Genomic DNA, 27,445 nt, shown 5'->3' with positions numbered 1-27,445 from the left:
AGTAACGTCTTTGTCTCCTTTCTCCTCCTCTTGTTTACATGTTTCCATCCTTGTGTTTCGTTCGGTCTCCCCTGTTTGTCCACTCAGGTTCTCCTTGTGTCTCTGTCCCGAGTCCCTCTCTGTGTTTGCATATGTCCCTTTTCTGTTCCCATGTTCCCCTCATGTTTATTCTTTATCTCCTGCCTATTATGTTTATCCATGTTCCCATGTTCCCTCGCTCCCTCTCTCTCTCACGGCACGCTTGCGAGTCCCAGGTTATGTCTCTCCATGTTTACTGTTTTATTTTGAAGGCCTTGTGCTCCATGTTCAGTGTGTTTAGTGCTTCCCCTGTGGCCTCACGCTCATTTGTATCAGCTGTTTCCCCATGTGTTTCCACTCCCCCTGATCACCTCCACTTGCTCCAAGCCAGTGTGCAAAAATGGAGCTCTTTCTGCTTGAAATGTATTTTTATGAAGTGGATGAAATCACAAAACTGGTGAGCGGTCCTGGTGTTGAGGAAAGACTGTGCTGGTGTGGCCAAAAAACACCTTTAACGGTAAACCTGTCAGCTGAACGCTGTAAAGACATGACTGGAGACGCGACAATTATCCTCAACAGGAAATAGATGTCAGTTTGACATTTGTGAAGTTGGAGATTTGTGGTGAAAGTACACAGTGCAACTGATCAGATCAGGATGTTGAGGGAAGGAATGAAACACAGCAGCTGTATCCATCTGGACGTGCCTAAGAAGATGATCCTGAACAGGAGATCAGCCAGATCTGAATTAAGGTAAGGTTTTCTCTTTTTCATGGGCCAGTTGGCAGTTTAATTCATGAGTGGGTATGGATTCACAAGTCTGATTCAGACTGGTTCCAGATCTGTCCAAACTGGTTCCTTCAACTTGACTGTATAAGCAACAGCAGTATACTAAACACTGCAGAGTATTTCCACACACATTTCAATCTTCTCTTGTCACACAACATAAGAGAGCGTAAAGGAGCACAAATATCCGACTCTAAATAAAAGTTAATGTGGCTAATGTCACCAAATAAAGGAATTAACAGGAGTTTCCACTTGGCTGCGTAAAGGGAATGAATGGATCAAGTGGATGATGCCAGTGTGTCTTTTGTTTGCTGAATATGCTGCTTTCAGTGACAGAACACAACTGTCATTTAAGGTCTCGCATATTAAACGTGACATTAATTACATTAACGACAGTTCATTAGTAACCTTTGCGATGCTTCAGCATTCAGACTCTGGCATTTAATTTCTTCTCTCGTTGGTCTTTAATCGCTGTTAAGTGTTGCTCTGACAGTGCAGCAGGGGATTGAGAGTCAGCTGCTCTCGTAATGTGAAGCAATATAAGCTTCCAGCATCCAGCTGCGAGTTTGAGGAGTAGCAAAATGAAGGGAGGAGGGCAGTGTGAAAGGCCACACCCTGTCTGAAGACTGATACCTTTGGCAGTAATTCAAGTTTCCTTGTTGAGGCCCTGAATCGCTCTTCTTGTTTCAGCATGTAGCAGCAATGAGGTCTGACGGACCTGAGAGGAAGAATGAGGTTAAATGTTGGAGGAGGGGAAAGATGGCCCGAGAGCATCCACAACATGTCCTCCTTTAACCTTGTTCTATATATGTTCTGCCGCATTCCCCGTTTTTTCCACCACGCTAACTGTACAACCCCTGAGATCAGCTGTTAAGCTACACATCTCTCCACCCCGGCCCACCGTCCTATTTCCTCAGGTTATGTCCTTTACTGTTCTGCACCACGGCTGCTTTGAACTGTCTGGAAAATATATATGGAATCATGAAGGGCGAGGATGGGGCGACAGAAATATTATGTAGTGGGGCCGCTAGCTTTGATGTAACCTTTTAATCTTGCTTGTACCAGCCATTTTCACTCTTTACATCTGAATTTCAAATGCCAACTTTTTTTTTTCTTTTTTCTCTCGCTCCTCTTCTCGGCTGCATTTGTCACACGGAGAAAGGCAGGTCATCTGTGCTTGATTAATGCCGTTCTATGGTCTCTGGACTTGTTGTCTTTGACCCCAAGCACGATTTTACTGGTACTGTGTTTTGAAAGTGCATGTGAGGGGCGCAACTGAGCTGAAAGGAGTTAGCGGGTCATTTGAGCGCACAAAATGGTCAGTGGTCAAATTCAAATTGGTATTAAACATTTCCCTTTTCCACCAGTCATTGTCACATGATTGTCAAGGGCCACAGCACAGTGGAAGATGCCTACAGCTGCAGGGAAGTTTACTGGCCGTTGCACTACCATGAGTGCCCACTAGGACAAATATTTCCATGGTAACCTTCTGTTTCAGTAACTATCAAATGGAAAACCGAAGCCATCAAATGATTATTTGTTGAACTTGACTTAAAGTGTCTGTCTTGTTAAAAAAACAAACAAAAAAACAACAACATTCTCACTGGGGTTTAAAGAGTGTTGTATGTGAGACAGGGATCCAAGCGATGGTGCCAGAAATTCATGCGCAAAACATGAAACACCTCTGAAAGCCTCGGCTCGAACATCTTGAACCGCTCAGTTTTATTTACAGTTGATATATCCATAAAAAGTCTTTTTCACATGCGATCAGAAAATTTCACAGAGGTTCATCACTGTCACCACTCACTGTATCCATACACGTGTAAATAAAGACTTAGAGCTTTCCCTGTGCCAGCATTCATCAAGGCAAAAACATGACTCAGACTGCCCTCTGAGTCATTTCTACAGCTCTTCTTAACCTCAAATACCCCGAAACTCCAGACTCTAATTGGCACTCGAACTAAATTCTTATTAGTTGGTTTCTTTGTCTCCTGTGTTTCTGTGGTTTAGTTCAGAATTATGGTTCCCAGTGTAACCAATTAAAGTGCAGAAAAACAAGAGAGTGCATAGAGATGGGTCAAAAGTACATTGCTGAACTATATAACATATCATTACAGTGAGCGTGCAGTGATTCTTGGGTGGGCACTCACAATACTGATGCGCGAAATGGTTTTCACAGCAAGTTACAACAGCTATTCTTACCTCACATTTAATTTCCAGTTATACCCAAGCCATCTTTTAAACTTTTAAACACAGGCACAATTATCACTTTCATTCTTAGCGAGCGATACGTAAACCAGTGCCTGTGCGTCCATTTAGAAAAAGGAAAAGCAAACAGCATTTTAAAAAAGGTTTTTTACAAAAAGCACCAATTTGATTTATCAGTGGTTTTATGAAATGCAGCAGCTAAACTGATATACAGAGTAGGGAGCGTTGTTAACAACATCCTCTGCAAATTCAGTGCAAATGGAGTTTGGTTAAATTTCCTGTCGCGCTTTGAATTTCCAATACAAGGGACTCGTCTCGCAGTGCCATGGGGACTCAGAGTATGTTCCCTCAGTCGTTGCCAACTCAACAAGTCGGCAAAAACTGACCAGATTTATGAAAAAAGTAGATGGTTTGAACTGCAACGTAAAACTGGTGCTAGCAGAAAGACTGTCATGAGTCCCACTCGAAACATTTCCTAGCTTCAAAGTAACCACGTTTACCAAGTTAAGCTTCAGCACTGCACAGACAACAATGCTTTGCGAATGGGTGAAAGACAAATAACGCTGGAGCTATTTAATTATTCTGCTCACTAACAAGCTAGGTAAGTGTCACATCAAAGTCAATAATAAGATAGCTATGGCATTTTAATAATACAGCAAAGAATAATACAGCATTTATAAAGCAATTAATAATAAAGCAATTGACTTGCTTTAAACAATATAATATTTTAGCTAAGGATAGCATCACCATCCTTTTACGGGTGGCAAGAATGATATATTGTGGTATCTCTATTATTTTCACAAATAGGTATGTACAGTTTTATGCAGTGACTCAAACTGTTAATGGTTAACGTAAGCTTAAATTCTTGGTGTTGTGGTGGTTATTTCAGCTAGACTATGATTCTTGTGGATGTGTGATGGTTTCTAGTGTTTGTGTGGCCAAGAAAGGTGTAAAGGCTTAGCTATTAACAGGCCACCGTGACTGAGACTCATGTAGCAATTAATGACTTGCAGTCAGTGTTCCTGTCTGGGGCTGTTTTCCAAATGTTAATAAAACCCGTGTTCCTGTAGCTGTGACAATGTGTCAAAAATGCAAAATTTAAATCCCTCACAGTGACAATTCCTGAGTTAATTTATTACAAAGTTATTGCAAAACTAAATAAAACTAAACCGATAATAAGACTTTGACAGAGTCTACATGCAGCTTAGAAGCCCCCAACTGGAAAACATGAAGCTGTTAAGTAACATGTTAGCATTCCCTTTGTAAGCTCAAACCATCACTATGTGGACAGTCTCACTGAGCTTGCATGGCTGAGTCTTAGATCCTTCATTATCCTCTGGACAGGAACTGTTAAATAGACTGCCATTGATATACAGCTTTTGTTCTCAATTTGAGCAGTAAAAGCATTTTCTTACCACAAGTCTCATTCACCCATTCACATAGATTCATGCAAACCCTTTATTTTTTATGTCCAAAGTTTTTACCTAACATTCACCCACACACACTCTGATGAATGCGGGCGGGCAACTCATGCGCACAAATATTTCAACATGCAGACTAGGCGAGCCAGAGATCAAAACATGCACTTGTGGACATGGAAAGTATAATGGAGGCCTTAGTCCTATCAATTAACTAGGCTACAGTAGTTATATTGAAATCCATTGTTGGGCTTTGGTATTGTCAGTTTCATTTTTCTCAGGCAAACATCAGTATTTCCCAGTTTTTCCCTAAATTCTCTAAAAATTTCATTCAAATCCTTGACCACTAAAAGGTTTAACAGTCCTGTAGGCACACATGGATTGTTATATTTTAATAGAAAACTCTGAGATAAGCGCATGAGCATTAATTGACTTCATGCAGGGTTCACTTCTCCCACTCCATATTGTTTAAAGGCTTATATGCAGATGTTACTTTAATTCTTCTTTAACATTTAAACCGCATGGAAACTTCAAGCATCTCCAGGAGAGGGTGTGTGTGTGTGTGTGCGTGTGTGTGTGTGTGTGTGTGTGTGTGTGTGTGTGTGTGTGTGTGTGTGTGTGTGTGTGTGTGTGTGCTGTACACCACTGGGAAAACTCACCAGGTGGCTTGAGTTAGGAGAATGGCTGTAGTTTCACTGGTGTGTAGAAATGTATACGCCCCCCCCCCCCCCGACCCTGTCTAAGTCAAACCCTTCGCCGCTCTCTTTGGGGCCCTCAAAGCCTCCAAACAATAGACGTAGTGTACTCGAGACTGTCACTGAAATGACCACTGCGAGAGCTTGCCTGTGTTAGCCTGCTTTGTCCCCATGTTAAAGTGACATCTGTATGTTCATTTCCATGTGCATTCTGGTTCGTTTGACAGTGTGTGCACACACTTTTTGCCATTTCTCAGTGAATTAAAGAGGCATTCTTTGAGCAGTGGGCGGCCCAGAGGAAGCACAGGGGCTTTCAGATGGTGTGGCAAGGTCGCTGTTTAACTTGGACAGCCTGGCTGTTATTTCTGTCTAACCTGTGGCAAGCTGGCAACACTCTCTGAAAGGAACCTGGAGGACTACCGGGAGGAAAACTAAGTGTGTAGTGTATGAATGGGAAGCGGCAAGATACAGACAGAAAGAGACGGAGACCTCACACACCAGAAAGTTAAACTAGAGTTTAACCAAAGGGGGGGAAAAAAAACAAACCGAATCAACGAGTGTTAAAAAGAGGCCCAGCGAGTCATAGCTGTTATGACTGCACCTCTGTGTGTAACATGTTAATGTGTTTCTACGGGAGTACCAGTGTGCCTATGAACATAAAAGGGCTGCGTGCATGTGTGTAAGTATTAATGATGGTGATACAGCTTCACAGTAAGGCCACAGCAGTGTTTACTGAGCTATAAGTGGACACACAAGCTACAGTCGGGAGATCTTACTGCTGCACACACAAACACATGAGCGAATAGCCAAACAGAGTATGTCTTCCATAGAAAAAAATATAATCTAACCAGCCAACATGTTAACATCAATTATACCTTGACTAACTATATACAAAGTGTCGAAGTCCAGAGGCTGTTATGAATAAAGTCAAGCCTGATTTCATGGAAAAACATGAAATGGTACTGAAAATACAATGTTTATGTTCATGAACAAGTTTACAAATTATCCTCTCACCTTTTTTGTTAAAGACGGCAAGACTTTAAAACAAATGTATGTTGATATGAAGTATATATTGTGCCTGTCAACCAAAAATAATAATTAAAAAATGGAGCTTTGTAAAAATGGCAGCTTTTGTATTTTAATCCAAATCACCATCTTGGGCTCACTCTAACCATGTATCGTTGTTGTCTCAACATAGCTGGGAATTAATTAGAACACCGATGCAAAAGAAAATGTATCAGTTCAATGTGGACTGTGTGTGGTCTCTTGTGTGGACACGATGAGTTACACCAAATATAGTCTTGCACGATTAGTCCTGGAAAACTTTAAATGGCTGTCAAACAAATCTGTTTAAATAAAAATTTAAAGAAGGCAAACAAAGACATGCAAATGCCTTTTTTATGGTTATCCAATCAGTATCTCATGGTTCATATAAGAGAATCTAACGGAACCACAGCAACACAACACTGCTGTTAAAATTTCCCAGCCTTGATAAATATACAATATTATTACACATGACCAGATTTAAGCACTGTGACAGACTGGTGACCTGTTCAGGGTGCACCCTGCCTCTTGTCCTATAGCAGTAACGATAGGCTATAGCCCCCCTGGCAACTCTGAATTGGATAAATGGAAGAGAATGGATAGATGGATGGATCAGGTTTAGGAAAGTTTTTGAAGATGCTGGTTACAGCTTCTACCAAATTCTTATTGCATTTGACCTGAGCTGGTAGCCAGAGTCCTGTGGTTCATGTTTAATTGGGTGGTTGCAAAAAAAAAAAGCTAAAGATATATTTTAAAAAATCTATATTTGATTTGGTTGCATGTTCATATCTTCCTATAGTTTTTTCTTTGTGTCTTTTGTTTTGAAGCATTTGGCTGAATCTGAGCAGAATGCACTGGTATAGATCTGTGGTCATCCTGCTTCTGCTGTCAGCAGTGAAATTACCAATAAATACCAGTTTTCAAGTTCCAGTGGCACCCATGCATCTCAGCCATAACAGAAGCGCCACCATGTTTGTCTTTGCATCATAAGCTGTGCCTCTTTTCTCCATCTTTATTCTTTCCATCGTCACTCCACTGTTTTCTTTTTGGATTTTTTTTTTTTCCTCTGCTCTGCAGCCTGCAGCCTCTGTTTTCTTGGCTTACCGGGGATTTGTATTTTGTGGTGAACCCTCTGAGGTTCTGATCATAAAATCTTCTCCTCATTGTTGACAACATTTACCTCCAATCTGGAGAGCATTCTGGACTTGGTGTGCAGTCATGAAAATTGTTTTTCTTCACAAGGCAAATGATTTTTCTCTACATCAACAACACTTTTTCTCATTTTTCTGTGTGCGCATGCACTGACAAACTGACAGCCTTTGATATCACTCCTCACTTGCATGCTCTTTACTCCACGAACTGACAGCACGTGGCAGAAAATGCGTTCACTGACAGAAAACACCAGCTCAGTCTAAGCAGAAAAGGTGTGAGCTCGACCAAATGGCTCAAGGCCAGAAACAGTTCAAACTTATTTGATAGCTTTGTAAATTTAACTACTGCAGGAGGGAGGAGGGCATATATCTTTGCCTTTTGACTCCATTTTACTACAAGAAGCAGACTGACTGCAGTAAAATAATTAGAGTAGTGTTTCTTTGTAATGAAAGTAGACTTATGAAATGATGTAAAGCAATAATAGCTGATATTTCTCATCGTCTGAGCTTCGTTCAAGTTTGGCCATCATTTTTATAGGTTATTATTTAGCAACAAAGTATTCAGTTACATTTGAACTTTTTTTTTTAGTCTGGGTACTCTGTGATATTAATCAACACATATCAGTAAAGTATAGAGTGGTGAATAAAAAATAAATAAATAAATAAATAAATAAATAAAAATAAATCATAAGCTCTGAAAACTGCAGTTCCTCTAATAGCCACGTGGGGCATGCTCCATCAAACATGTTTATGCCTGCTACAAAACAGTTTTGCTCAGTATTCAAGAGTCTATATGGGGGGATTTTATTTATAACTCATCCATCTAAATTTTAGTAAGGTTTAAATTTATAATTGATATGTGGATATTGACATGCTTCATTTGATGGAATTAGATTTCTAGATGATGTTTTGTTTCCTCCAATATTCTCTAACGATATTAAAATTATACAACCAGTGGCTGCAAAAGAAAAGTCCCCCCCCCCCCCGGCAAGTTAACCATGATTCATGGCAGTTTTTGAAAATCAATTTCAAAGAAGGCGCTGCACCAAAAACCTCATAGTCATTGCTTTGTTTATCTGCAAATGCATCTGAACTAACATGCCGAGCGGTTGTTCAACTTAAATAATTCCAAAGCAAATTGGAATGGAGAAGGCTAACCTTCAGAGTAAAAGTTGAGCTTCACCACAGTCATACCAACATGATTCTTTCATAAAGCACAACATTTTGCTTTGAAAGCAAAACTTCTCCATGTGTGGTTTGTGTTGCATTTTTCACAACTTCACTACAGCTCAGAGTAGCTCGACTACAATCAACCTCCTGCTACCAGTCAGGGAATACTAATATTTCCATTCACAACTGATACTTCCCCAGATGACTGTAAATTGGTCTGTAGGCTTGTGTGACTGGGGTCTTAATCCTACATTATCACCATGAGTATTACACATCGCAAATGGCAGTCATGTTAACATCACATGATTAGTGGTCATATGATTAGGACTGGTATTCTTTTTGCAGCCGCTGTATCTGCCCCCTGGTGGCCATCAAAAAGAATGTAGGTTCGAGGTGATTATAAAAACATAATATATTTTATTACAGCACTTGGAGCATACTGTAAGTATTAAAGTGCTGTGCTGCATTGGTTTGAATCATATCAATCTAATAAACTCCAATTTGTTCATGTAAATGGAGAGGCTTCTTCACCTCTAAGGTTAATTATGGAGTTCCACATGGTTCCATGCTTGGACCCATTCAGTTTACATTATACATGCTTCCCTTAGACAGTATCATTAGAAGGCATAGTATATATTTTCACTGCTATGCAGATGATCCCAACTTTATCTATCCATGAAGCCGAATAGCACACCAATTCATTAAACTGCAGTTTTTCCTTCCTACTGTCGCCAAAGCTCTTGCTCATAGGGGTCATTTGATTGTTGGGTTTTTTCTATGTTTTCTCTGCATTATTGTAGGATCTTTACCTTACAATATAAGCAGCCTTCAGGCAACTGTTGTTGTGATTTGGCACTATATATTATTGAAATTGAATTATTCGTTGGTTTTCATTTTAAAAACCTGGAAGCTACGTCTGTCTTTTGCCTTGAGTTATGTCTCAGTGCAGTGACCTGCATCTCCAAACTATTTCTTTTGTTAAAAAGTAGTTTTATGCAAGAGTACAGCCAGACTCGATTTCACAAAGTTGATATCTATACTACATCACACACAGACATCTTGGACCTAATGTCATAGCTTTTGTTTCTTTTGTTTATGTTCTTTTAATACTCTTAGTTTGCAGGTTTTAAAATTATTTCCAAACAAGACCCGTAACAAGGAGGCCCTTTAAAGACAAGGCTACATTCAGCTTTTATGTACAGCCAAAGGACATAAAATATGTAGTTGACCTAATACTTATGGTCTGGACAGCAACTAAAAACATAACCTCACCATTAGATGTAGACACACTTATTTCACTTAAGTTCCTGTTACACAAGGAGAAAAATATGAGAACACATTTTACTCAGAGCAAGAAAAAAAACAGTGCACCTACAAATCCGTCTCAGTGTTTACTCAAACATTCCCTCAAGGATTGATTACATCTTGAATTGGTTTGGTCCACATGCAATCCTTTTCTAATAAATAAACCATATTGATTTTCCTATGTGTTCATCTGTGGGTGGGAGTGTTTGTTTTATTTGTTTAGGTCCCCCCAAAAAACACAAGCGTTGTCCAGCAGTGGGCCCCCAGCCAGTGTGTTTCCTTCACTCGCCAGGGTTTATTGTTCCTCGGGCTCTCTCTGCTCGGCAGGAGGATGTTGTCTGTTTCTTGATTCTCTTACCAGCCTCTCTCTCTGTCTCACTTACACACACACACACAGACAGACAGACGTACACACACTATTCATGTGGGAAAGAATGGGTCCAGTCTGGATTAAACTATTCCCCTGCGTAACACTAGACAAGGCATTCAATATCTCCAACCTTCTCTGTCCAAACAGTGACTTGGCACAGGCTGAGTGGAGGGCTGGAAAATCCCAGAGCTGCTGTAGAGTTTTTGGTGTGACCCACTCTTTTATTATAACGATTCCATAAATGCTTACAGACCCTTAACTTGGCCCGTCCCCATGAGCGATTTCAAGAAACCCATGAGGCACAGATTCAAACACATTATGTACACATGACACATCAAAGTAAGCACACATACATGCATAAAAAATAACCCTCAGTGTCAAAGGTGAATTTACAGAAAACGCAGTTTATATATTCTTTAACTTCGTATTGGACGTTCCAGCAGCAGCAGCTGGGGAAAGGACAGCTGGGACTTTTTAGTATTGCTGCTCTGCTTCCACACACACACACGCGCGCGCGCACACACACACACACACACACACACACACACACACACACACACACACACACACACACACACACACACACATGCACAGGAGGACTGAGAAACTGAAAATTGAGAGCTAGTAAGAAGGAATCACATGACACGCATACTAAAACATGATTTCTCATGCACCCTGGAAAGCAAACAATTGGTAAAGATGTGAGGGGAAAGAAAGCAGTTCAACAAATTTATAGAAAGCCATTAAGCTCGATAGATTTATCTTATTTTATTTTACTCTAACCGGTGCTGTTTCTCCTGTTGAGGCTAATAGAGGCCATCAAAGCACTCAGATGTCCTCACCTCACTCTACCATTTCCAGGCACTTAACTTGTGCTCTGGCCAGCTTTGGAAGCTCAGTTAGGAATTTATTCCCCCTCTCCTTTTCCCTCCCTTCCCCCTGTTTCTTACATCTGGAAAATCATAATCTGGCATCTTACATTGGAAGCAACTAAAGCCAGTTAGATATTGTCTGACTTTTCCCTCCCTTTACTTTCTCTGCTTTTTTTTTTTTTTTTTTTTTTTTTTTTCTTTCAGCACCTCTGGGTTCTGTTTTTTCCTCTCTCACTTCAGCAGTTTTTCCTCTTTACATGCTTTTGTTGTCCTCAGTTTTCTCTTGAAGTTTTTCCTGGAAGGTGTTTTTGGCAAAGGCGTGAAAGTGAATTTTAACCTTGGTTCTCACCTGCCTTCTATTTTCCTTTCTTTCTATCTTTTTTTTTTTTTACAGTGTCCTTTTCTATTTTAAGAAAGTCCCAAATGTTTGATGTCTATCACTTCATCTGCTTTGTTAACAGTATCGGCTGCTTTTGCTTTGCTCTTATGTTCACCTCATCTCATCCAGCGTTCTGAGATGAGCTGAGAAAGTGCAAACCAGATGAGCAGGCATGTCAGAAGCCAAAAAATTGCCAACATCATTAATGCTATTATGGTATTGCATAACGCAAGTGTTGCATTTGATCATAGTTTGGTATCTTGCAACATTTTTATATTACAAAAGTGACATCATCCAATGGTTTTGGGCAAAGCTTAGCAGATGTAATTGATTCCGGTTGCTTGTGTTGGACACCTGCCAAAACGGCAACCACACCCCTTATTCTAGTATGTAGGCGGATCATTTATTAAAAAAATATTTTAAATTAAAAAAACTAACAAAAAAACCGTCACCAACCCCCAAATCAATACAGAGAAGAAAACCATCCACAGAGGTCAAAACCATTTGCTGTAACCGTGTTTAAATATGCACTTCGGGGCTGTAAAATCGGGTATTTTTAACTCTGCAGCCTGTGGGGAATCCCTTTGGTCTCAAGTGGCACCGTTACGAAGTGGTGGCCTTGAACAACATATAAAACACACACCACACATGGACATTGCAGTAATGTTGGAGAATTACAAAAATTCAATGTATTTTGACATAGCAGTGACGTTTTATCAAAGGTGGGGAAATGTTATTCTATTGTGTTGTTAAAGTTTAGATTTACATTAAAATAGGTGTTGGATAAATATGCAGTCCTAAGAGAATTTTGTTTGTAGGGTCAGTCGTTATTTGAAAACCATTTAAAATATCTCTAATGTGCAAAGCTCTCATTAAAAACAGAAGCCATTTTTAATTAACACTACTTTGTTCACTGTATAAATTTATGCACTTCATGTTAGATTTGGAGCTTTAGTTTTATTCTACACAGCATGATTTTTAAATGGTTTTTACAGGTACCGCACACTCATAAAAAATACTTCGGTCTATTATATTAAATGCTTTATTTGTCTTGGGTAACGCTTAAAACCTGCTTTAAATGTAAAGCTAGCTCAGGCTTGTTAGGCTTACCTTAGCACAAAGACTGGGGACGGGAAGAACCCTCACCCAAATAGCAAAATGAAAGAAATCAAAGAAAGATTTAAATAATGATAATAAGAAATAGAGAACAAAGAACTAATTGGATTTTTACCGGCCACTAAGCAAAGCTGAAGGGATGTTACTAGCAATTAGCATTAGCACACTGGCAATGTCCAAAGAGTGTGTTAGCATTTACCCCCCACAAGTTCTGATATTTGTGGTACATATAGTACTTTTTTTTCCCTTTAAAATATATTTATGGTATGTTTAAGTAGCTAAAAGACATTAAAAAGCTTTCTGTGGAACTGATTCCATACAAACGGCAATAACTGCAGCTTTAAATATACTTGTGTGTTGTAAAAACATGTGAGTAAAAGAAGAGTTGCAGTATGAAATATTAAGGCAAATGTGTTGGGTTATGTTCAATATGTTTTCATAATCTGCCACATTTGATCTGGAAGCTGTCACAGAAAGTTAAAAACCTGAGAAAGTATTACAGTGCTCACTAGAATAAAGTACACATTGAACACATTGGTTACATATTGGTTCAAAATAAATCCTCCAGAATGTAATGGGTGTAACAATCTGGAGTGTAACAGCAGCTCTGTGCGTCCCTCCATCCCAAAAAACACAATTAGGTCCATAAATATTTGGACTATGATTAACATTTTCTTTAGGTTTAACAGTTTCCCACTTTCAGAAGCTCAAAACTAATTGGAGACTGGCTTGGGAAGCTTGCTTCATTATTCCAAACTAAATTAAGATACCAGAGCTGGAGCTGACTACAAGTATTGACCTTGCATTGTATCACTGAACATATAATTTTCTGGAAATGAACAAAGAAACAGCTGGATAAAATTAAAGTAGACAAAAAACAGGTTTCTAAAAGGGCATGTTAAAGACTAAAGCTCCTTCGTCAAAAGCTAGAATTCGGCATGAAAGTGCCTCGAGTCTGTCTTCTATTAATGTTTCCAAGAAAATCCAGAGAAAGATTATTTTCTCTTCAACTCAATAAATTCTTAACAAGACCATACAGCATAAATCGTTAATTTGACTCCTTTTTCTTTTTCTCCTTTAAAGGCTCTTGAGCATAATCATTATTCATCGTAATTACTCATCTCCTTCGTTCCAGCCAATGGGTCTCTCTCAGCTCCCTCTGCTTTTGTTTGATTTGGCCAATGACTGTGCTGTGAAAGCAATCCTCCCCAGTAAACCCATTCATGGTTGACCACTTTGACTCCCTTAACTACAGCAAAGCAAAGCAGAGCAGCCACATCTGGCAAGCGGTTTTCACATCTGGTTTGTGTATCAGCTCTTTGCACGGCTGTCTGATAGCCTGCCTTGCAGGCATAAGATGTGATACAGACACTGCAGGGAAGAATGGCTAGAGGATAGTGTGCAAGTTTGTGTTCAGAGGTCAGATACACAGAGAGAGGAAATGTCATTCTTTGACAAAAACACCAGACAAAGAAACAGCTGTATGCTTTAACTTTCTACTATTTTAATAAGATGCTGCAGGATCTTGTGGCTTCTAGAAAAATAAAGCTAATTTAAAGCAAATTTCAAAAAGCCCTTTAAATCAGTTTCATACTCGCTATAAAATAAACTGAGACTAGAGCAGTGTCATTAAATTTATGTATTAACTAAGTGGTATGAAGCTAAAATTCAGCATGCAGAAAGAAGAGAAACAAAAAGATTACTAACAAAGGAAAGAAAATGGCCCTATAAACCAGTGTGAGAATGACTGGCAATAAATAACAGATAATAAGAGCTAGCAGATAAAAAGTCTGATAAGGAAGAGGATGAAGTGATAATGAGATCCAGATGAGGAACATAGCCACTGTGAAAGCTGGATGAGGGAAAGACGTGGGTCTGTGGGAATCATATAATGAGATGCTGCCCTCTTGTGCCAAGCCTGTATTTTGCTCTTCTCTGGTATTTAATTTTGATGGAATAAAGAATCTTGTTTGACAGTATTCCTCTGACTTCAGCATAGTCAAAGGAAATGTTTGAATTGATTATCTATTGAAGCGTTGACCCTGTGTGGATTAGAGAACTTCTGACTACAATGTGTATAAATCACAACACATTCATATGCTTTGTATCAGTTTGTCACAGCGACTCTCTCAACAAGGCATGCAGTACCTCACTAGACAAATCCCTGGTGTAACGGACATGTCAAAAGAAAACTGGAGGTGAGAGATTAAATCCGTCATTCTACAATTAGATTTTTAATAAGGGAGGAAACATCACAGCAAACTCACTCCAAGGTAAAACTGTGAAATGCTCAGAGTATAAAAAACACAAGAGCTACATCTCACATGCTACAGGCCTCAGTACATTAAATGTTAAAGGTTATGAGAGTAGAATTTGAAAAAGACAAGCAAAGCATCTTTGGGAGGTTCGCCAGGAGATCGCCTCTTTTCTAAAAGGAACATGGCAGTATGGTGTGGGTTTGCAAAGGATAAACTGAAATCATGCTTTTATCTGGATACATCACAAGACTTGGACAAAACGGTGCCCTTTGGAGAGACAAGACAGAAGTGGAAATCCTTGATCATAATGGATAGCACCATGTTTGGCAATAAAAGAAAAGAAAATAAATAAAAGGGTTGGTGATTTGGGCACTAGGCTGTCACTGAGTCCTCTGTATACCGAAGAGTCCCGGTGTCAAATGTGGGGACATCTCCAAACAGCTAATGTTTGGCTAAATTGGCCAAATGTACAACAGAAGAAAAAAAGAATCAAAGTATTGCAATGGCCCAGTCATCAAAGTCCAGACTTTAACCTGTTCCAAGTGCTGTGTTCAAACTTAAGAGAGCTGTGTGTAAATAAATGCCTGCAAACCTCATTGAGCTGAAGCAGCTGTAAACGAGAGTGGGCTTAAATTCCTCAACAACTAAATGACAGACTGAGAAATTCATGCAGAAGGCAATTATTTTAACTTATTACTGAAAGTGTCTACAACACACAGAATCATTGTGTGTACTTGTATTTTTTTTTTTTCACATGAAAGGAGACATTTATGGTCTCAAAAAGACCTGTCAGATGACTCTGATGATGCAAGTTTCACTTGAGCTGGTTATTTATTTATTTCATTTTTAGTGAAATGTCTTACTAGCTATTGAGGGAATTGATATGTTTAGTTTAGGTATTCATGTTCCAGCAATTATATGATTACACCTACATTGAATTTATCTCCAGTCTTGAATACCCAAGGATTTTTCATTTTTATTGTTAATTTTTAAAGGGAAGACAAAAAGCTGCGCTCACACAAAACTTAAGTTGACAAATTTGTTTTTTCTAAAAACAATCATGCTAATGTTTCAGCCTACTGGTCTTCAGTAACCGTTCATATTAGCCATCACTTACTGACCATTAATTAGCAGCTATGAACTACATTTTCATCAAACTCACACACTCAAAGGTAGATTCTGTTCAAAGAACCAGTTCATGCTAATTATTTGCAAAGCTAATGACATCCCCGTCAGCCTTCACTTCGTACTTGTGTTACATGTTACACTAGCAAACATCAAACTTTTAGCATTGTCCTAAAAATATTGTGTACACAAACAGCAGTGCTTATTTCAAATATTTTTATTTTACGGCAAAAGATTTCAATAATCATGCAGGAAATGAATTTTATGTTTAACACCTTAACATCTAATGTTGCTTTTAAACTAATCATGAACTTTGCATACCCTACATTTTGTCCTACAGGAAACACTAGCACCATATCACAAAGCACTCAGGCAGAGATGTGAGAATATTTCACTTCACTGTGGTCGAACTCCTTTTGCATTCAAGTGAAAATGGCCCTACTGAGTTTGCAAAAATACAGAAAAAAAAATATTTACACCTGGATAATACAGCAGTGTAAATTAATGGTGGAAAACATGAAGGAAGATTATCTACTGTGCAGAGTTTTCTTGGTCTACATGAGAGAACACAGTTTAATATTCTTAAATATCTTTGGTTGATAAGCAGGTTAGGCATTCAGTAATAATCTTATTACGTTAATGTCATCTTTCTGTTTAACGTGGTTCAATTAGTCGGGGCTCCAGTTTTTATTGTCGTTTCATGTTCGCTGATGCTCAGTACTGCCCTGCTTAATGTTCATTAGTGGCAGTTTCCACACAATTTAAAGGCTTTCTGTCTAAAAGCCTATCACAAAACTTAAATTTCTACAGCAAAGTCTGTTCAGGTAGGAGAGGCTTTACTGTAACGACCCTTTAAAGAAGAGGAAATCTGATCTAACAGGCAGGTGAGGTTTTTTCAGGTGAGGTTGATTCACAGTTTCAGGTTTACCTGAATTCAGATCTTCAATCTGTGCCTGTCAAAGGCAAAAGGCCCAAAATGGCTTCATTTTCTTTCCAGGTTGAAAATACATTTAAAAACATCAGGCCACCGTAATCAAAGCCACAGATGTGTTTATCTGTGTTTTTTAAGACCAAAGTGGTAAACTTACAAAATACACTCATCTAAGAATACATCTTTGTACATTTTTGGCAACAAAAAGCAGAAAGATTACCACAAATGTACAGCACCATTTTGAAATGTGTTCAAAGAGGCGGGATGTAGAGAGCAGCCCAAAGAGATGAACGCATGAATGCACACTGGAGGAAAACTACCAGACATGGGCAAAACAATGGTCCGACACATTTAAATGTAGCTTTTCAAACAACAACAAACTGTGTTTTAAGTCAAACGAATGAACAGTGTCGACTAGCAGAACCAATCAGTCTTGGCAGCTCAAATGCCTAAAAGATACTTGTGGGTTTTTTTTTTTTTTTTTTTTTATATGTACTCTTAATCTAAAGCTACAGGGGGAAAAAAACAAAAACTGCTTTAAAGCAACATTATTATTATTTTTTTTTTCATAGTCAACTCTGATTTCAGTATCCATGTGACAAAGTGTGTTGCGATATTTTTGAAAGAAAGCTAAAATACTGGGACTTTTTAAGCAGGGATGTTTTTCCCTCCTTCCTGCAAGCACTGTGTGCACATCAGTATCAAGGTGGCTCCCGGTATTCCTCTTAGGCCTTTTTCTTACAGACGTGGATGAAGTAACATGGAGCCTGAGACTGGCCCGGCACGTAAGTCTTGAAATCTCCGTAAACAGCGTGCTCCAGTTTGCCGTTGAAGGCCTCGTTCAGCAGACCTCTGAAGCTGTCCAGGCGGTGAGGGTAGTAGGACAAACGGAATTTACTGGAGGACACAAACAGAGCAAAACACCAGAGTTACTGAAGTTTGGTGGTATTTATGAGATTTCAGCTCAGTTTCAACTGTGATACTTAAAAGTATCAAAGTTTAGTTTTAACAATAACACTACTGCAGACCATTTGTCCTTGATTTCAGGAATGCAGCGCAGTTTAACAGCTGTTATTGTGTCTGAGGATGGAGCCCAGCGACCTCGGCTGTAAAATAATTTACACATCATGAATGATGTTTATAAAGTCCGGATTATTCATTGGTCTACGTGAAAAATTGTGCTCTTTTGTTGCTATGGTGATATATATACTGTATATACAAAGGGGGTGACAACAGTGGCATGGTGTGCTGTCTAATGTGGCGGCATGACCAGTAACCAAGGTTACCCTAAACCAAGAGTAAATGTGAAGAGCAGAAAAAAAAACAAAAAAAAACAAACATTTTATTTGACCAAAACATAAATAACATCTTTGATTATAATTAAAGCCTAAATGACTTATTTTAAAAATAGAGGAAATATCCTTTGTTTTAGTATCTGTTCGTTTGATTAGTTTGCCTGATGAGTTGGTGATGGATGTCTCAAGACTGTAAATAAACTGCTTTCAAAAAGTCATGCGCTTTTATTCATGTACTGATTTTCTTATTTCTTGCCTCTGACATAAGCCCTCATACAACAATAATAACACTAAAACTAAACATTTTCAAATAACTGAAAATAAACTCAATTCAAAATAAAGTCAAAATAAAATCAAGAGAAAAATTAATTAGAAAATGCAAAACCACAATAATCCTGCTGATGACGTTTAAACACCATCTAAAGTGAATGTAAGACAACTTTTTTTTGTTTTTGTTTTGTGTTTTAGCATCTTAATGAATTAATGTTACCGTTTATAGCTGGAAAGCAAAAATATTCAAGGCAATGTAAACCTAAAGATTTGAGATACAGTAAAAGCATATAAGACATGAATTTGTAGATGCTATAATGACAAATGTATAATGTATTGTCCAGATCTACCAGTTACAATAGGTCTCCCATAAAAGGATCAAGATATAATGTATGAGGTGTGAGCTCAGTGTCCTATCAGCTCTGCAGCAGCATCAGAGCCCGACTCACCTAACTTCAGGCAGGTTCTGGAGGGTGGCCTGTGGCACTTGGATGGTGTAGTCGAGAGTGATCATATGTGGCTTACTGTTGACCCACAACACTGAGGTGGTGATGTCCTGAGTTAGGTCACTCTGCAACACACACACACACACACACACACACACACACACACACACACACACCACACACACACAACCACACACACACACCACACACACACACACACACATTATTTATCCTCATTTTCTTCTATGATGTCCAAACACAGCCTGAACAGAAGAGACTGATGACAGGAAAAAAAAAAAAATTGGTTGGTTCAGTGTTGGAGCACAAGAGCAAACTCAGGGATTACGAAGGCATCAGAAGCTGATTTTTGCCAACTAGCAATTGTTGACGTAGTATTTATATTGAGGCCTTCCAGCTGGATACTTCCTGCTTTGGCTGGATTAAAGAATATGGACGTTGTTTTTAATGCAAACATCTTGAATCAAATATGGCTCCCTACAGTCACGACCTGCTGTTGTGTATTCTCCACATCTCATATCTGAGCTCATTCCAAATGCAAGCCTGGCTGGTTGTCTGAATTATGTGAACACAAGGTTAGAAAAAGGGGATGAGACAGGGAAAAAAAAACAAAACAAAAAAAACATCATACATGCAATCTATACAGAAATGTCCACTTAATGTGCACACTAGAGCTACGTGTACTTTCAGTCATGTTGTTTCCCGTCTTCCCAAAGGGCTTTTTACTCATTATTCCTGACTTCATCCGTTTTTTGCCCCATTTGCCAAAATGATATGAAAACCCAAACATATTTCCTTCTGTTTCTCCTGCACCAGTTTTAGTGAAAATCTCACAATATCCGTCAGGCTCCGTGTGGGGATTTAAGTCTTAAAGCCAGCTGCTGCTAGGGATGGCGTAAATAAACCATTCTTAAACAATACTGTCTGTCCCACTACTACTCGCAAAGCAATAAAAGACCAGATTGTGCTGAGAATTAAGATTAAAAACGGGCTTCTTTGTGCCATCCATACTGAGGGCTGAAGAATGGCTTCAAACTTCAGATTCTCTTTTTGGGCAGAGAGAGAAGTCCAAAACTTATGATCTGTATGACAATTAAATTAAGGATGATATTTGAGATAAAGCCAATAGATAACTGCACGTTGTATGATTAATTCACATTTAGCAAAGTATAAAAGACAGATGTAGCTTCAGGCCCTGAAAAGTGAAGCCAACACAGAAGTGCCTTAAACCTGCACTCATTTGAAGGACCAATGGGGAGCGCTAACTGTGGCTGCAAAATGACTTCCGGTCCTGTAAAAAGTCTGAAAACAAATTTCAGGTCTGACCTCTGTAAATTACTTTCTGATCGATTCTATCAATTCAATTTTAATCACCGAGTTGTATTAAAAATTAAGTGAATTTTGCATATTTTAAAAATGTACAAACAAAAGAGGATTATGGGAGGTGATTCCTTGTGATTAACAAGTTTTTAGTCAATGATTGTGCGCTTTCACAGTCAGATCTGCTCCTCACTCTTCACATTTCAAAGCAAAAGGACACCAATGGCAAAAATGACATCCAGGAGCTACGTCCATCTTTTACACTGTTGAAGGATGTAATCAGCCATTTCCAGGTCCAAATGCTCCATAATTTCCAAGAATAAACATGCAGTTAGACACCACAAGAGCTCAGCCAGTGTAGGACGAGCTAAATCAATATTTGGAGATTTAACAATCTGATATTCAGATGCATGAACAGATTCTCTAAGATTTATTACATGTAGTCATTTATTTACTTGTTTATCTTCTGCCCAAGTCTTCTTAGATCAGCTGATAGCTGTGCTGCCCAAGCTGCTGTTGCCAAAAGGGAAGTTGCAGAGTGTCCTCTGGTGGACAAACTATGCAATATCAACACTCGTAAGATGGCTGGAGGGTGTCTCTCCAATTTTTTTCTTTACGGGCTGTGTAGGCTCCAGCAAATGGATGACAGGATGGATTTAACGGCTGATAGATCACCAAAAGGCTAATATTGGCCAACTGATAAAGTGGTCAGGCTCTAGACACCACTGAGTAAGAAATAGATCCAGTTCTTTGAACTTGAATAAACTAAACAGTGTATCTGTTCTCAGAGGTTTTACAATCAAACATACCATCATCCTTGAAAAGAGAATAAATGACTAAAACAAACAGCAGCAGACAGAACGTCTGTGATCAGCGCAGCCACAACACAAGGTTAATCATTCATATGTTGCTGTGTGCTTTGGGTTCGTACCAAAATATAACAATCCTAAGCTTCTCTATAGCAGTCCCAGAAATCCCAGAAGTGATTTACCAAAGGATTAAAAACAGAGGGGCACCGGGTCCAATTTTCTTGGCTGAGTCCATTTTTTTTTTTTTCTTTCTTCTAAGTTTTACCCGTCGAAACAGATTTTTGCTGATTCTGATTTTCTCTCCACGAATTATAGGAGCATATACAAGCAAATTTAAATAATATTCAATTTAAAATAATATTTTGAAATTAAATTGAAATATTTTAAACTGTTCAATTGCCATAAGCCTGCAGTACTTTGGAAAGAGTTAAAAACAGACTAAAATGTACACAGACTGTTACCTGATGCATTTCACCTTTCCAAACAAAGCAGGTGTCGTGAGCCTGAAGGCTGTAGTTTCCACCATGAGTTCTTAAAAGCTCAGCTTAAAAACTAAGCTACACATGAATGCTGTTTATACAAAACGAAAACAAATGCTGCTTTGTTGTTGTTTAGAACTAGCACTGATTCAAAAATTAAATTTAAAATGTGAATATCAGTGTTTCTTTAACAGGATGTCCCAAACTGGAGAAGTCCTAAACCCAGTCGTACATCAGGCACTGAAACAAATACTGTTACAAGCATTTAAGACAGGAATCCATAATTAGAACTGCTCAGCATGCATCTCTGACAATTCAGCATTATCTAAATAAGGCTAATGCTTCTGTATTTACACTGTTATGCAATTATGTTGTAAAAAGAATAATCACTGCATTTGGTATATGTTTGGTACCTTGTAGTAGATGTTCTTGCCTTGTGGAGCACGCCCGGTCTCCAGGATGTAGTCGTAATTGCGGTGGTCAATGATGAGGACCCCACCTGGTCTGACCATACTGGCGATGTTTCGAAGGGCCAGCTTTTGGTCACTCTGGTCCCCTAACAGCAACAACAGCACGACTGAGTGCATGAATAAGGGATCAAATTGGCAGCTAAACACATGGTAACAAACTGTGGAAGGCAAAGGCGTGTGCATCGATTCAAGGAGATGTTTGATTTGAGTTATGGATGCAGGAGTAATCATATTGCAATTTAAAGAGTCACATCATCATTCTGACAAGGCAAAAATTATTTGGACACTTTTTTTCCCTCCACAAATACATTTCTAATATCTCTGACAATCTCTGGGACAAAGGTTGTGGGATAAATTCTTTGAGACAGATCCTGTATGGGCTTGCCATGCCTCCTCACCCTGCTACAGTGAGGTGAAAGAGCACTCCAGGGCACTGCAACATCATCGCTGGGTGTGTTCAGAGGTGCACCCAGACAGGTTGGTATGACCTAGTATAAATTTAAACTCTAATGCTACGTTTGCCAAGTCCAGGCATAATGAGATGTTTTGACAGGCCCAGAGGAAAAGCCCTTAAGCTCACCTATAAAATTAACAACACTTTTATTATTTGTGTACCTTTAAAGTCTGGTAAGTGGGCAAATGAGTTGCCGAGGCAGATGACTGCATCAAAACCATCTCCTGGTTTCTGAATGTCTTCTGATAAAGTCAGCCAGTTGGCCTCTTCAATCACTGAAGACAAGAAGGAAAAGAGCAGAACATGAGGTCACCTGAGGAAATGTAGATATCCACCACAAACGTGTGCACTTTGCATCAGTTTAAGACAAATGAAACAACTCTGAGTGCTGCCCACACACAGGGCTTTATTGGGAGTAACCCGGGCATGACGGCCAATGCAAAACAAACACCACACAGTCTTTGTTTTATTACTATAAGAAGGTCCGTGACTAAATGTCATACTGACTGCTTAGCTTTTCAACTTTAAGCTTAATCTGCCATCACTTGTACTGATGTTGCTCTGTTGATTAAGTTAACTTTGTTAGGATGCACATTCTCTGACGAATGCTTAATTTGTGTCACTTTTTCTTTAGGTTATTTTCCATTGATTCATATGAGAGATCAATTTACTAGTTAACAATTCCCTGGCAACTCGCCCTGGCCCTTGTCTTATGCTTTAACTACCAGTTGGCTCATTGGCTTCAATATCCTTTAGCTGCTTCCCTGGAGAGGATCTCATCCCATGACTGGAGCTGCTCCAGCTCAACTTGTACTGCAGCTTGACTCTGTAGTCCTTGTTCTGCTCTTATGTTCCACTTGGGGATCAGAACCTGCAGCTTGTGCTGCTCTGCTGAGGTCACAGAGAAGAACAAGGACTGCCGTCTCCAGCTGTAGTCCAAGATGGTGGACTTTTGAGCTAATCGTGAGGACGAGAGGCTCACAAAGAGACTGTCACAAATAGAATCTAAATCTGTGGAACTCACTGATTCAATAAATATATTTTAATTTTCATACCCCACTGGTCAAAAGCTGGTTCTTTTCTCCTGTTCCATCTCGCCTTCAGTGCATACTTGAGCATTTTGTCGCTGGCATCCACACTCACTAAATTAAACCCCTCCTCCACCAACATAATGGAGTCAATCCTAGAAAACAAAATCCATGAATACATTAAAAACAACAACTGACCTGTGAGGATCATGCAGTAGGTGTGTTTTAATTTTAAAGTAATCCCTGCTGTCATCGTCCCCTAAAAAAACAGTTTGATCAAGTCTGAGTGAGAGTGTGTGTGTTTGCTGTGACTGCACTACATGTGGTTTAGTAGTAGGTTGATAAGCTTATCGTCTCACTACAGACAGGAATACTAACCTTGTCACAGGTAAGGAGAGATGATTTGTATAGTAGCCAGAAGCTACTCCTATTTTGAAAACCTGACAGGAAAACGTGATTGTGGGCCAAACCACAGCCTGAATAGATGCTACTGACTGACTTTCAAAAATGTTTTCTCGGCAATTTATGAGTTAATAATAAACAATACTGACGTGTTTCAGTGCAACAGGGGGGAGGGATTCAATGGACAATAATGCAGAAATCATTAACATCTACTGGGTAACGGCAAGATAATATATAACGGCAAAACAAATAAAGCTTACGTAAAAAGAACAGCCAGTTTTCAGATTTGGATTAAACAGTCTTAGGCTAAAAGCAAATTCATATCTTTTAGATTTCATCTTGGCAACAAGTCTCAAAGGACTCTGATGGTCCTTCATTTGGTTCAACTGTGTTCAGTCTGGTGACTGTGAAGGCCTCAGCTTAACAGATCCAGTATAATCCTTGAGGTATGAGTCAGGGATTCATGGTTTCCCTTTAATTTGTCTGTATGCCTATCCATTCTGCAGTTATACATAAGATTTCCTGCTAGAACCTATGGAATCCTAAATTAAAAAACTCTCACAGGTTCAGCTGAAAGTGATTCACAGCCTGAAGCTTCTTCTCAGAATTAGAAAGCATCACAAACACACTCTGCCAAAAATAGCTATTTGTAACCGTGATCCACGAGGAATATGTTTATTTCGAGGCTGCTGCACTACGGAGGGGCACCACTACTAGGGTATCGGGTCAGAATCAATGTGCTGGGGTGCTCCAAACCACAGGAAAACAACCATGATGCCTGAGATATGGAGCTGAGTTATTATGGAAATAACTGCAGTTCTTACATGAACATTATAAGCTCTGTAATGTTGATTAGCAGCTGAAATGAGTGCTAAGTGATGAGCAAAGAAAAAAAGAAGATACATTTATAATAAACATCAAATAATAAAATGGTTATAGTGCATCTCCAGTGAAAATTCTCCATGAGAAAAACAACAGCTGAGGTGACATATGGTCTGCTTGTCTGTGCTTAGGCAATGGCCTTGCTGCTGTCTGAGAGCAAAGTCAACGTATCAAGGGAGATAAAAAAAGACTGCAGGAAACCAGAAAAAACTCCCTTCAACTACCCAGCACTAGTTCATCACCTACTGACCTACTAAATTAAGTTTAGGGTTCGCTTGTGTTTAGTTTGCTTTACAAACAGGAAATTTAAATGGACAACACTTGCTTCTACAAGCTTGTGTCTCAGACAAATTACGCCTCTCTAATTGAATCACATTTAACCAGCATGTGTAAACATGCTGTGTCCACATCAGACCAGTGCAGGAGGCAGGACGTGGCTCAGGATCAGGTGCAACTCTGCACTTTCATTCATTATTCTGTGGCTTAATCCGGATTTTGTCCTGAGTTAAAAAGGGTCAGTGAGTTGAAATTCCACAAAAGTCAAACTCACTTGAACAGCTATAAAGATGGGTACACGTACAAAAAGGCCTATGTGAGCTGAAATCACATTATTATTATTTTTTTTACCTGCAGATCTATCAAGAACAGCAAAGAAGCAAACACCATCATCACTATCAGCTACGCCTACACAACTCTGTTCTGAAGCTGCACAATCACTGTGAATCACACAAGAGTCACACCTTTTCCCAAATCTGAAAAGCAATAATGCAGTCTGAATCAGCACGTTTTATGACGTCATCAGCAGCTGTTCACCTGCTGTATCATTGTGAGTTCAGGTTTTTGTTTGGCATATGCAATTTAAATCAAAGTTTAACCATTGACAAAAGCGTGCTCGAGATACTTGGATAAAGCCGTATTTAAGATTTTGTTATGTTATTTCAGAACTTAAAGTTTTTGCATATATATATATATATATATATATATATATATATATATTTATTTATTTATTTTTTGATCATATTTATAAATCCATACTAAGTTGAACGATTTTTAAGTGGATTTTGATGAAGCAGAGCTGAAGCCCCTGTCAGACGTGTCACTATGAAACTGCTAAGTTGACCTGACATTACCCTGTTCCGCAGGCTACATCCAGCACACTCCGCACCCCGTGCTGCTTCAGCAGGGACACCACCCAGCTCCTGTACTCCTGCGTCCTGCTCTTCGTGTCTCCGATGTACAGCTGCCACACTTTCGCTGCTTTGCCATCGGCGTATTGATCAGGAAGACCTACGGCTGCCACACCGAGGGACCGGGTCCTAAACACGCTGTCGACCGACATGCTGCCGCTGCTTCTCCCTGCCCGGACCTCTACCTCTACCTGAGTGTCGAACGGACAAACAAGTCTGGACAATTTTAACTGAGTGAGGAAACGCGCTACCTCTCTGACAGGTATGCTTGCCACATGCTAGCCGGGATGTTATTATTTATATGAACAACCTAAGAAGAAACTTTAAGCCAATGACACGCCGTCGAGGACTGCCGCCTACTTTCTGATTGGATAACCTCAAGGGACCCGCCCCTTTTCTGTTTTGCATTGGAATGCTAAACAGTGAAGCTTTGAAGCTTTGCTAGGTTGCTAATTTTTCCCTTTGAACTTACCTTCCAGGATAAGTGTCACACTGTATTCCATCAAAGTTAAATTAAATACACGTGCATATTCAAGTTAAAATTAAGTTATGTTTGACGTTGGAGGAGATGTATTTAAGTATAATGTTAAAATAAAGTAGAGCTCACGAAGCCCATTACCTGTAAGGTTTTAATCGGGGAATAAATCCCACCAAGGGCGGCACAGAGGACTCGCCCCCTTTAACATTTCATCATCTATCGTTTGATCATGCTGTTTGGACGCATTGCTTGCGAAACATGAATGGCAGGAGTTTTTTGCAAAGTAAAAATCATAATAATTTCATTTTTTTAAACAATGAAATACACAATGCTGCAGTAGTTAAGTGCACAGGGTGTAATATAGATGAACAATGTGATTTAAAACAAACAAAAACAAAACAAAAAAAAAAAAACATGGAATGAAATCATCTCAGGACTCTCCCAGACAGATTATTAGGCACTTTTCGTGCCCTCCCAAACCAAGTGAACTCCTCCTGTTGTGATTGGCGGATTTGGTTCTCTAGGACCCATATTTGCTGGTAGAGGTGAGGTCATGTCAGCTACAACCGGTGCGAGCTAGGTTAGGTTTGCAACTTCCAGTTTTTTCAGAACTGCACTACTACTTTATGGGTTGTTCACGCACACATACACACTTACTACTTTCAAAAATCCAGATCTGACTTCGAACACAGGCATAGTTATGTAATTCAGCCTAAGCAGGGGTTGGCAAGAACACACAGCACTGCCTAGAGGAAGTCACACATTAGTGCACCTTTGCACTAGTCTGCCAAAAAGACATTCCTTCCTGTGGTTGTTTTGATGATGGTCGTGGAGTACAAAATGTGACTCACTGCAAAGGACAAAGGACATGATCCACATCATTTTTATCCTCACTGACACGTCATGACACTTGCATGTGGGCATTGTCATGGTTGATCATAAATTAAATCCCTACGAGCAACCTTGTAGCATTTTGTATCATCTTTGCTTCTAAAAGAATAAATGGATCTAAATCATCTCCAGAAATTGCACCCCCAGACCTTAACAGATGACCAGAGAGAGAG

At 39.3% G+C, this 27,445-nt stretch overlaps 1 protein-coding gene and 1 long non-coding RNA gene across 2 annotated transcripts; one reads left to right on the top strand and one right to left on the bottom strand.

Annotated features, from left to right (window-relative positions):
- Positions 1 to 127: 127 nt before the first annotated feature.
- On the top strand, positions 128 to 27,169 carry LOC120744473. Its single transcript, XR_005698370.1, has 2 exons — positions 128 to 768; positions 25,859 to 27,169. It is a non-coding gene; the product is annotated as an uncharacterized LOC120744473 (long non-coding RNA).
- Positions 14,748 to 26,084, bottom strand: gnmt (glycine N-methyltransferase). The gene is made up of 6 exons (XM_040048910.1): positions 25,847 to 26,084; positions 23,460 to 23,587; positions 22,566 to 22,679; positions 21,894 to 22,036; positions 18,858 to 18,979; positions 14,748 to 17,740 (listed from the first exon to the last, which is right to left on the bottom strand). Exons 1-6 carry the CDS (start codon positions 26,053 to 26,055, stop codon positions 17,569 to 17,571), a joined length of 888 nt encoding a protein of 295 aa, XP_039904844.1. The 5' UTR covers positions 26,056 to 26,084; the 3' UTR covers positions 14,748 to 17,568.
- Positions 27,170 to 27,445: the final 276 nt, after the last annotated feature.

This window comes from Simochromis diagramma, unplaced genomic scaffold (genome assembly GCF_900408965.1).
Source record: "Simochromis diagramma unplaced genomic scaffold, fSimDia1.1 OVJJ01000305.1, whole genome shotgun sequence".
NCBI lineage: Eukaryota > Metazoa > Chordata > Actinopteri > Cichliformes > Cichlidae > Simochromis > Simochromis diagramma.
The sequence above is the reverse complement of the archived record's forward strand: the minus strand, read 5'-3'. Positions and strand labels throughout refer to the sequence as shown.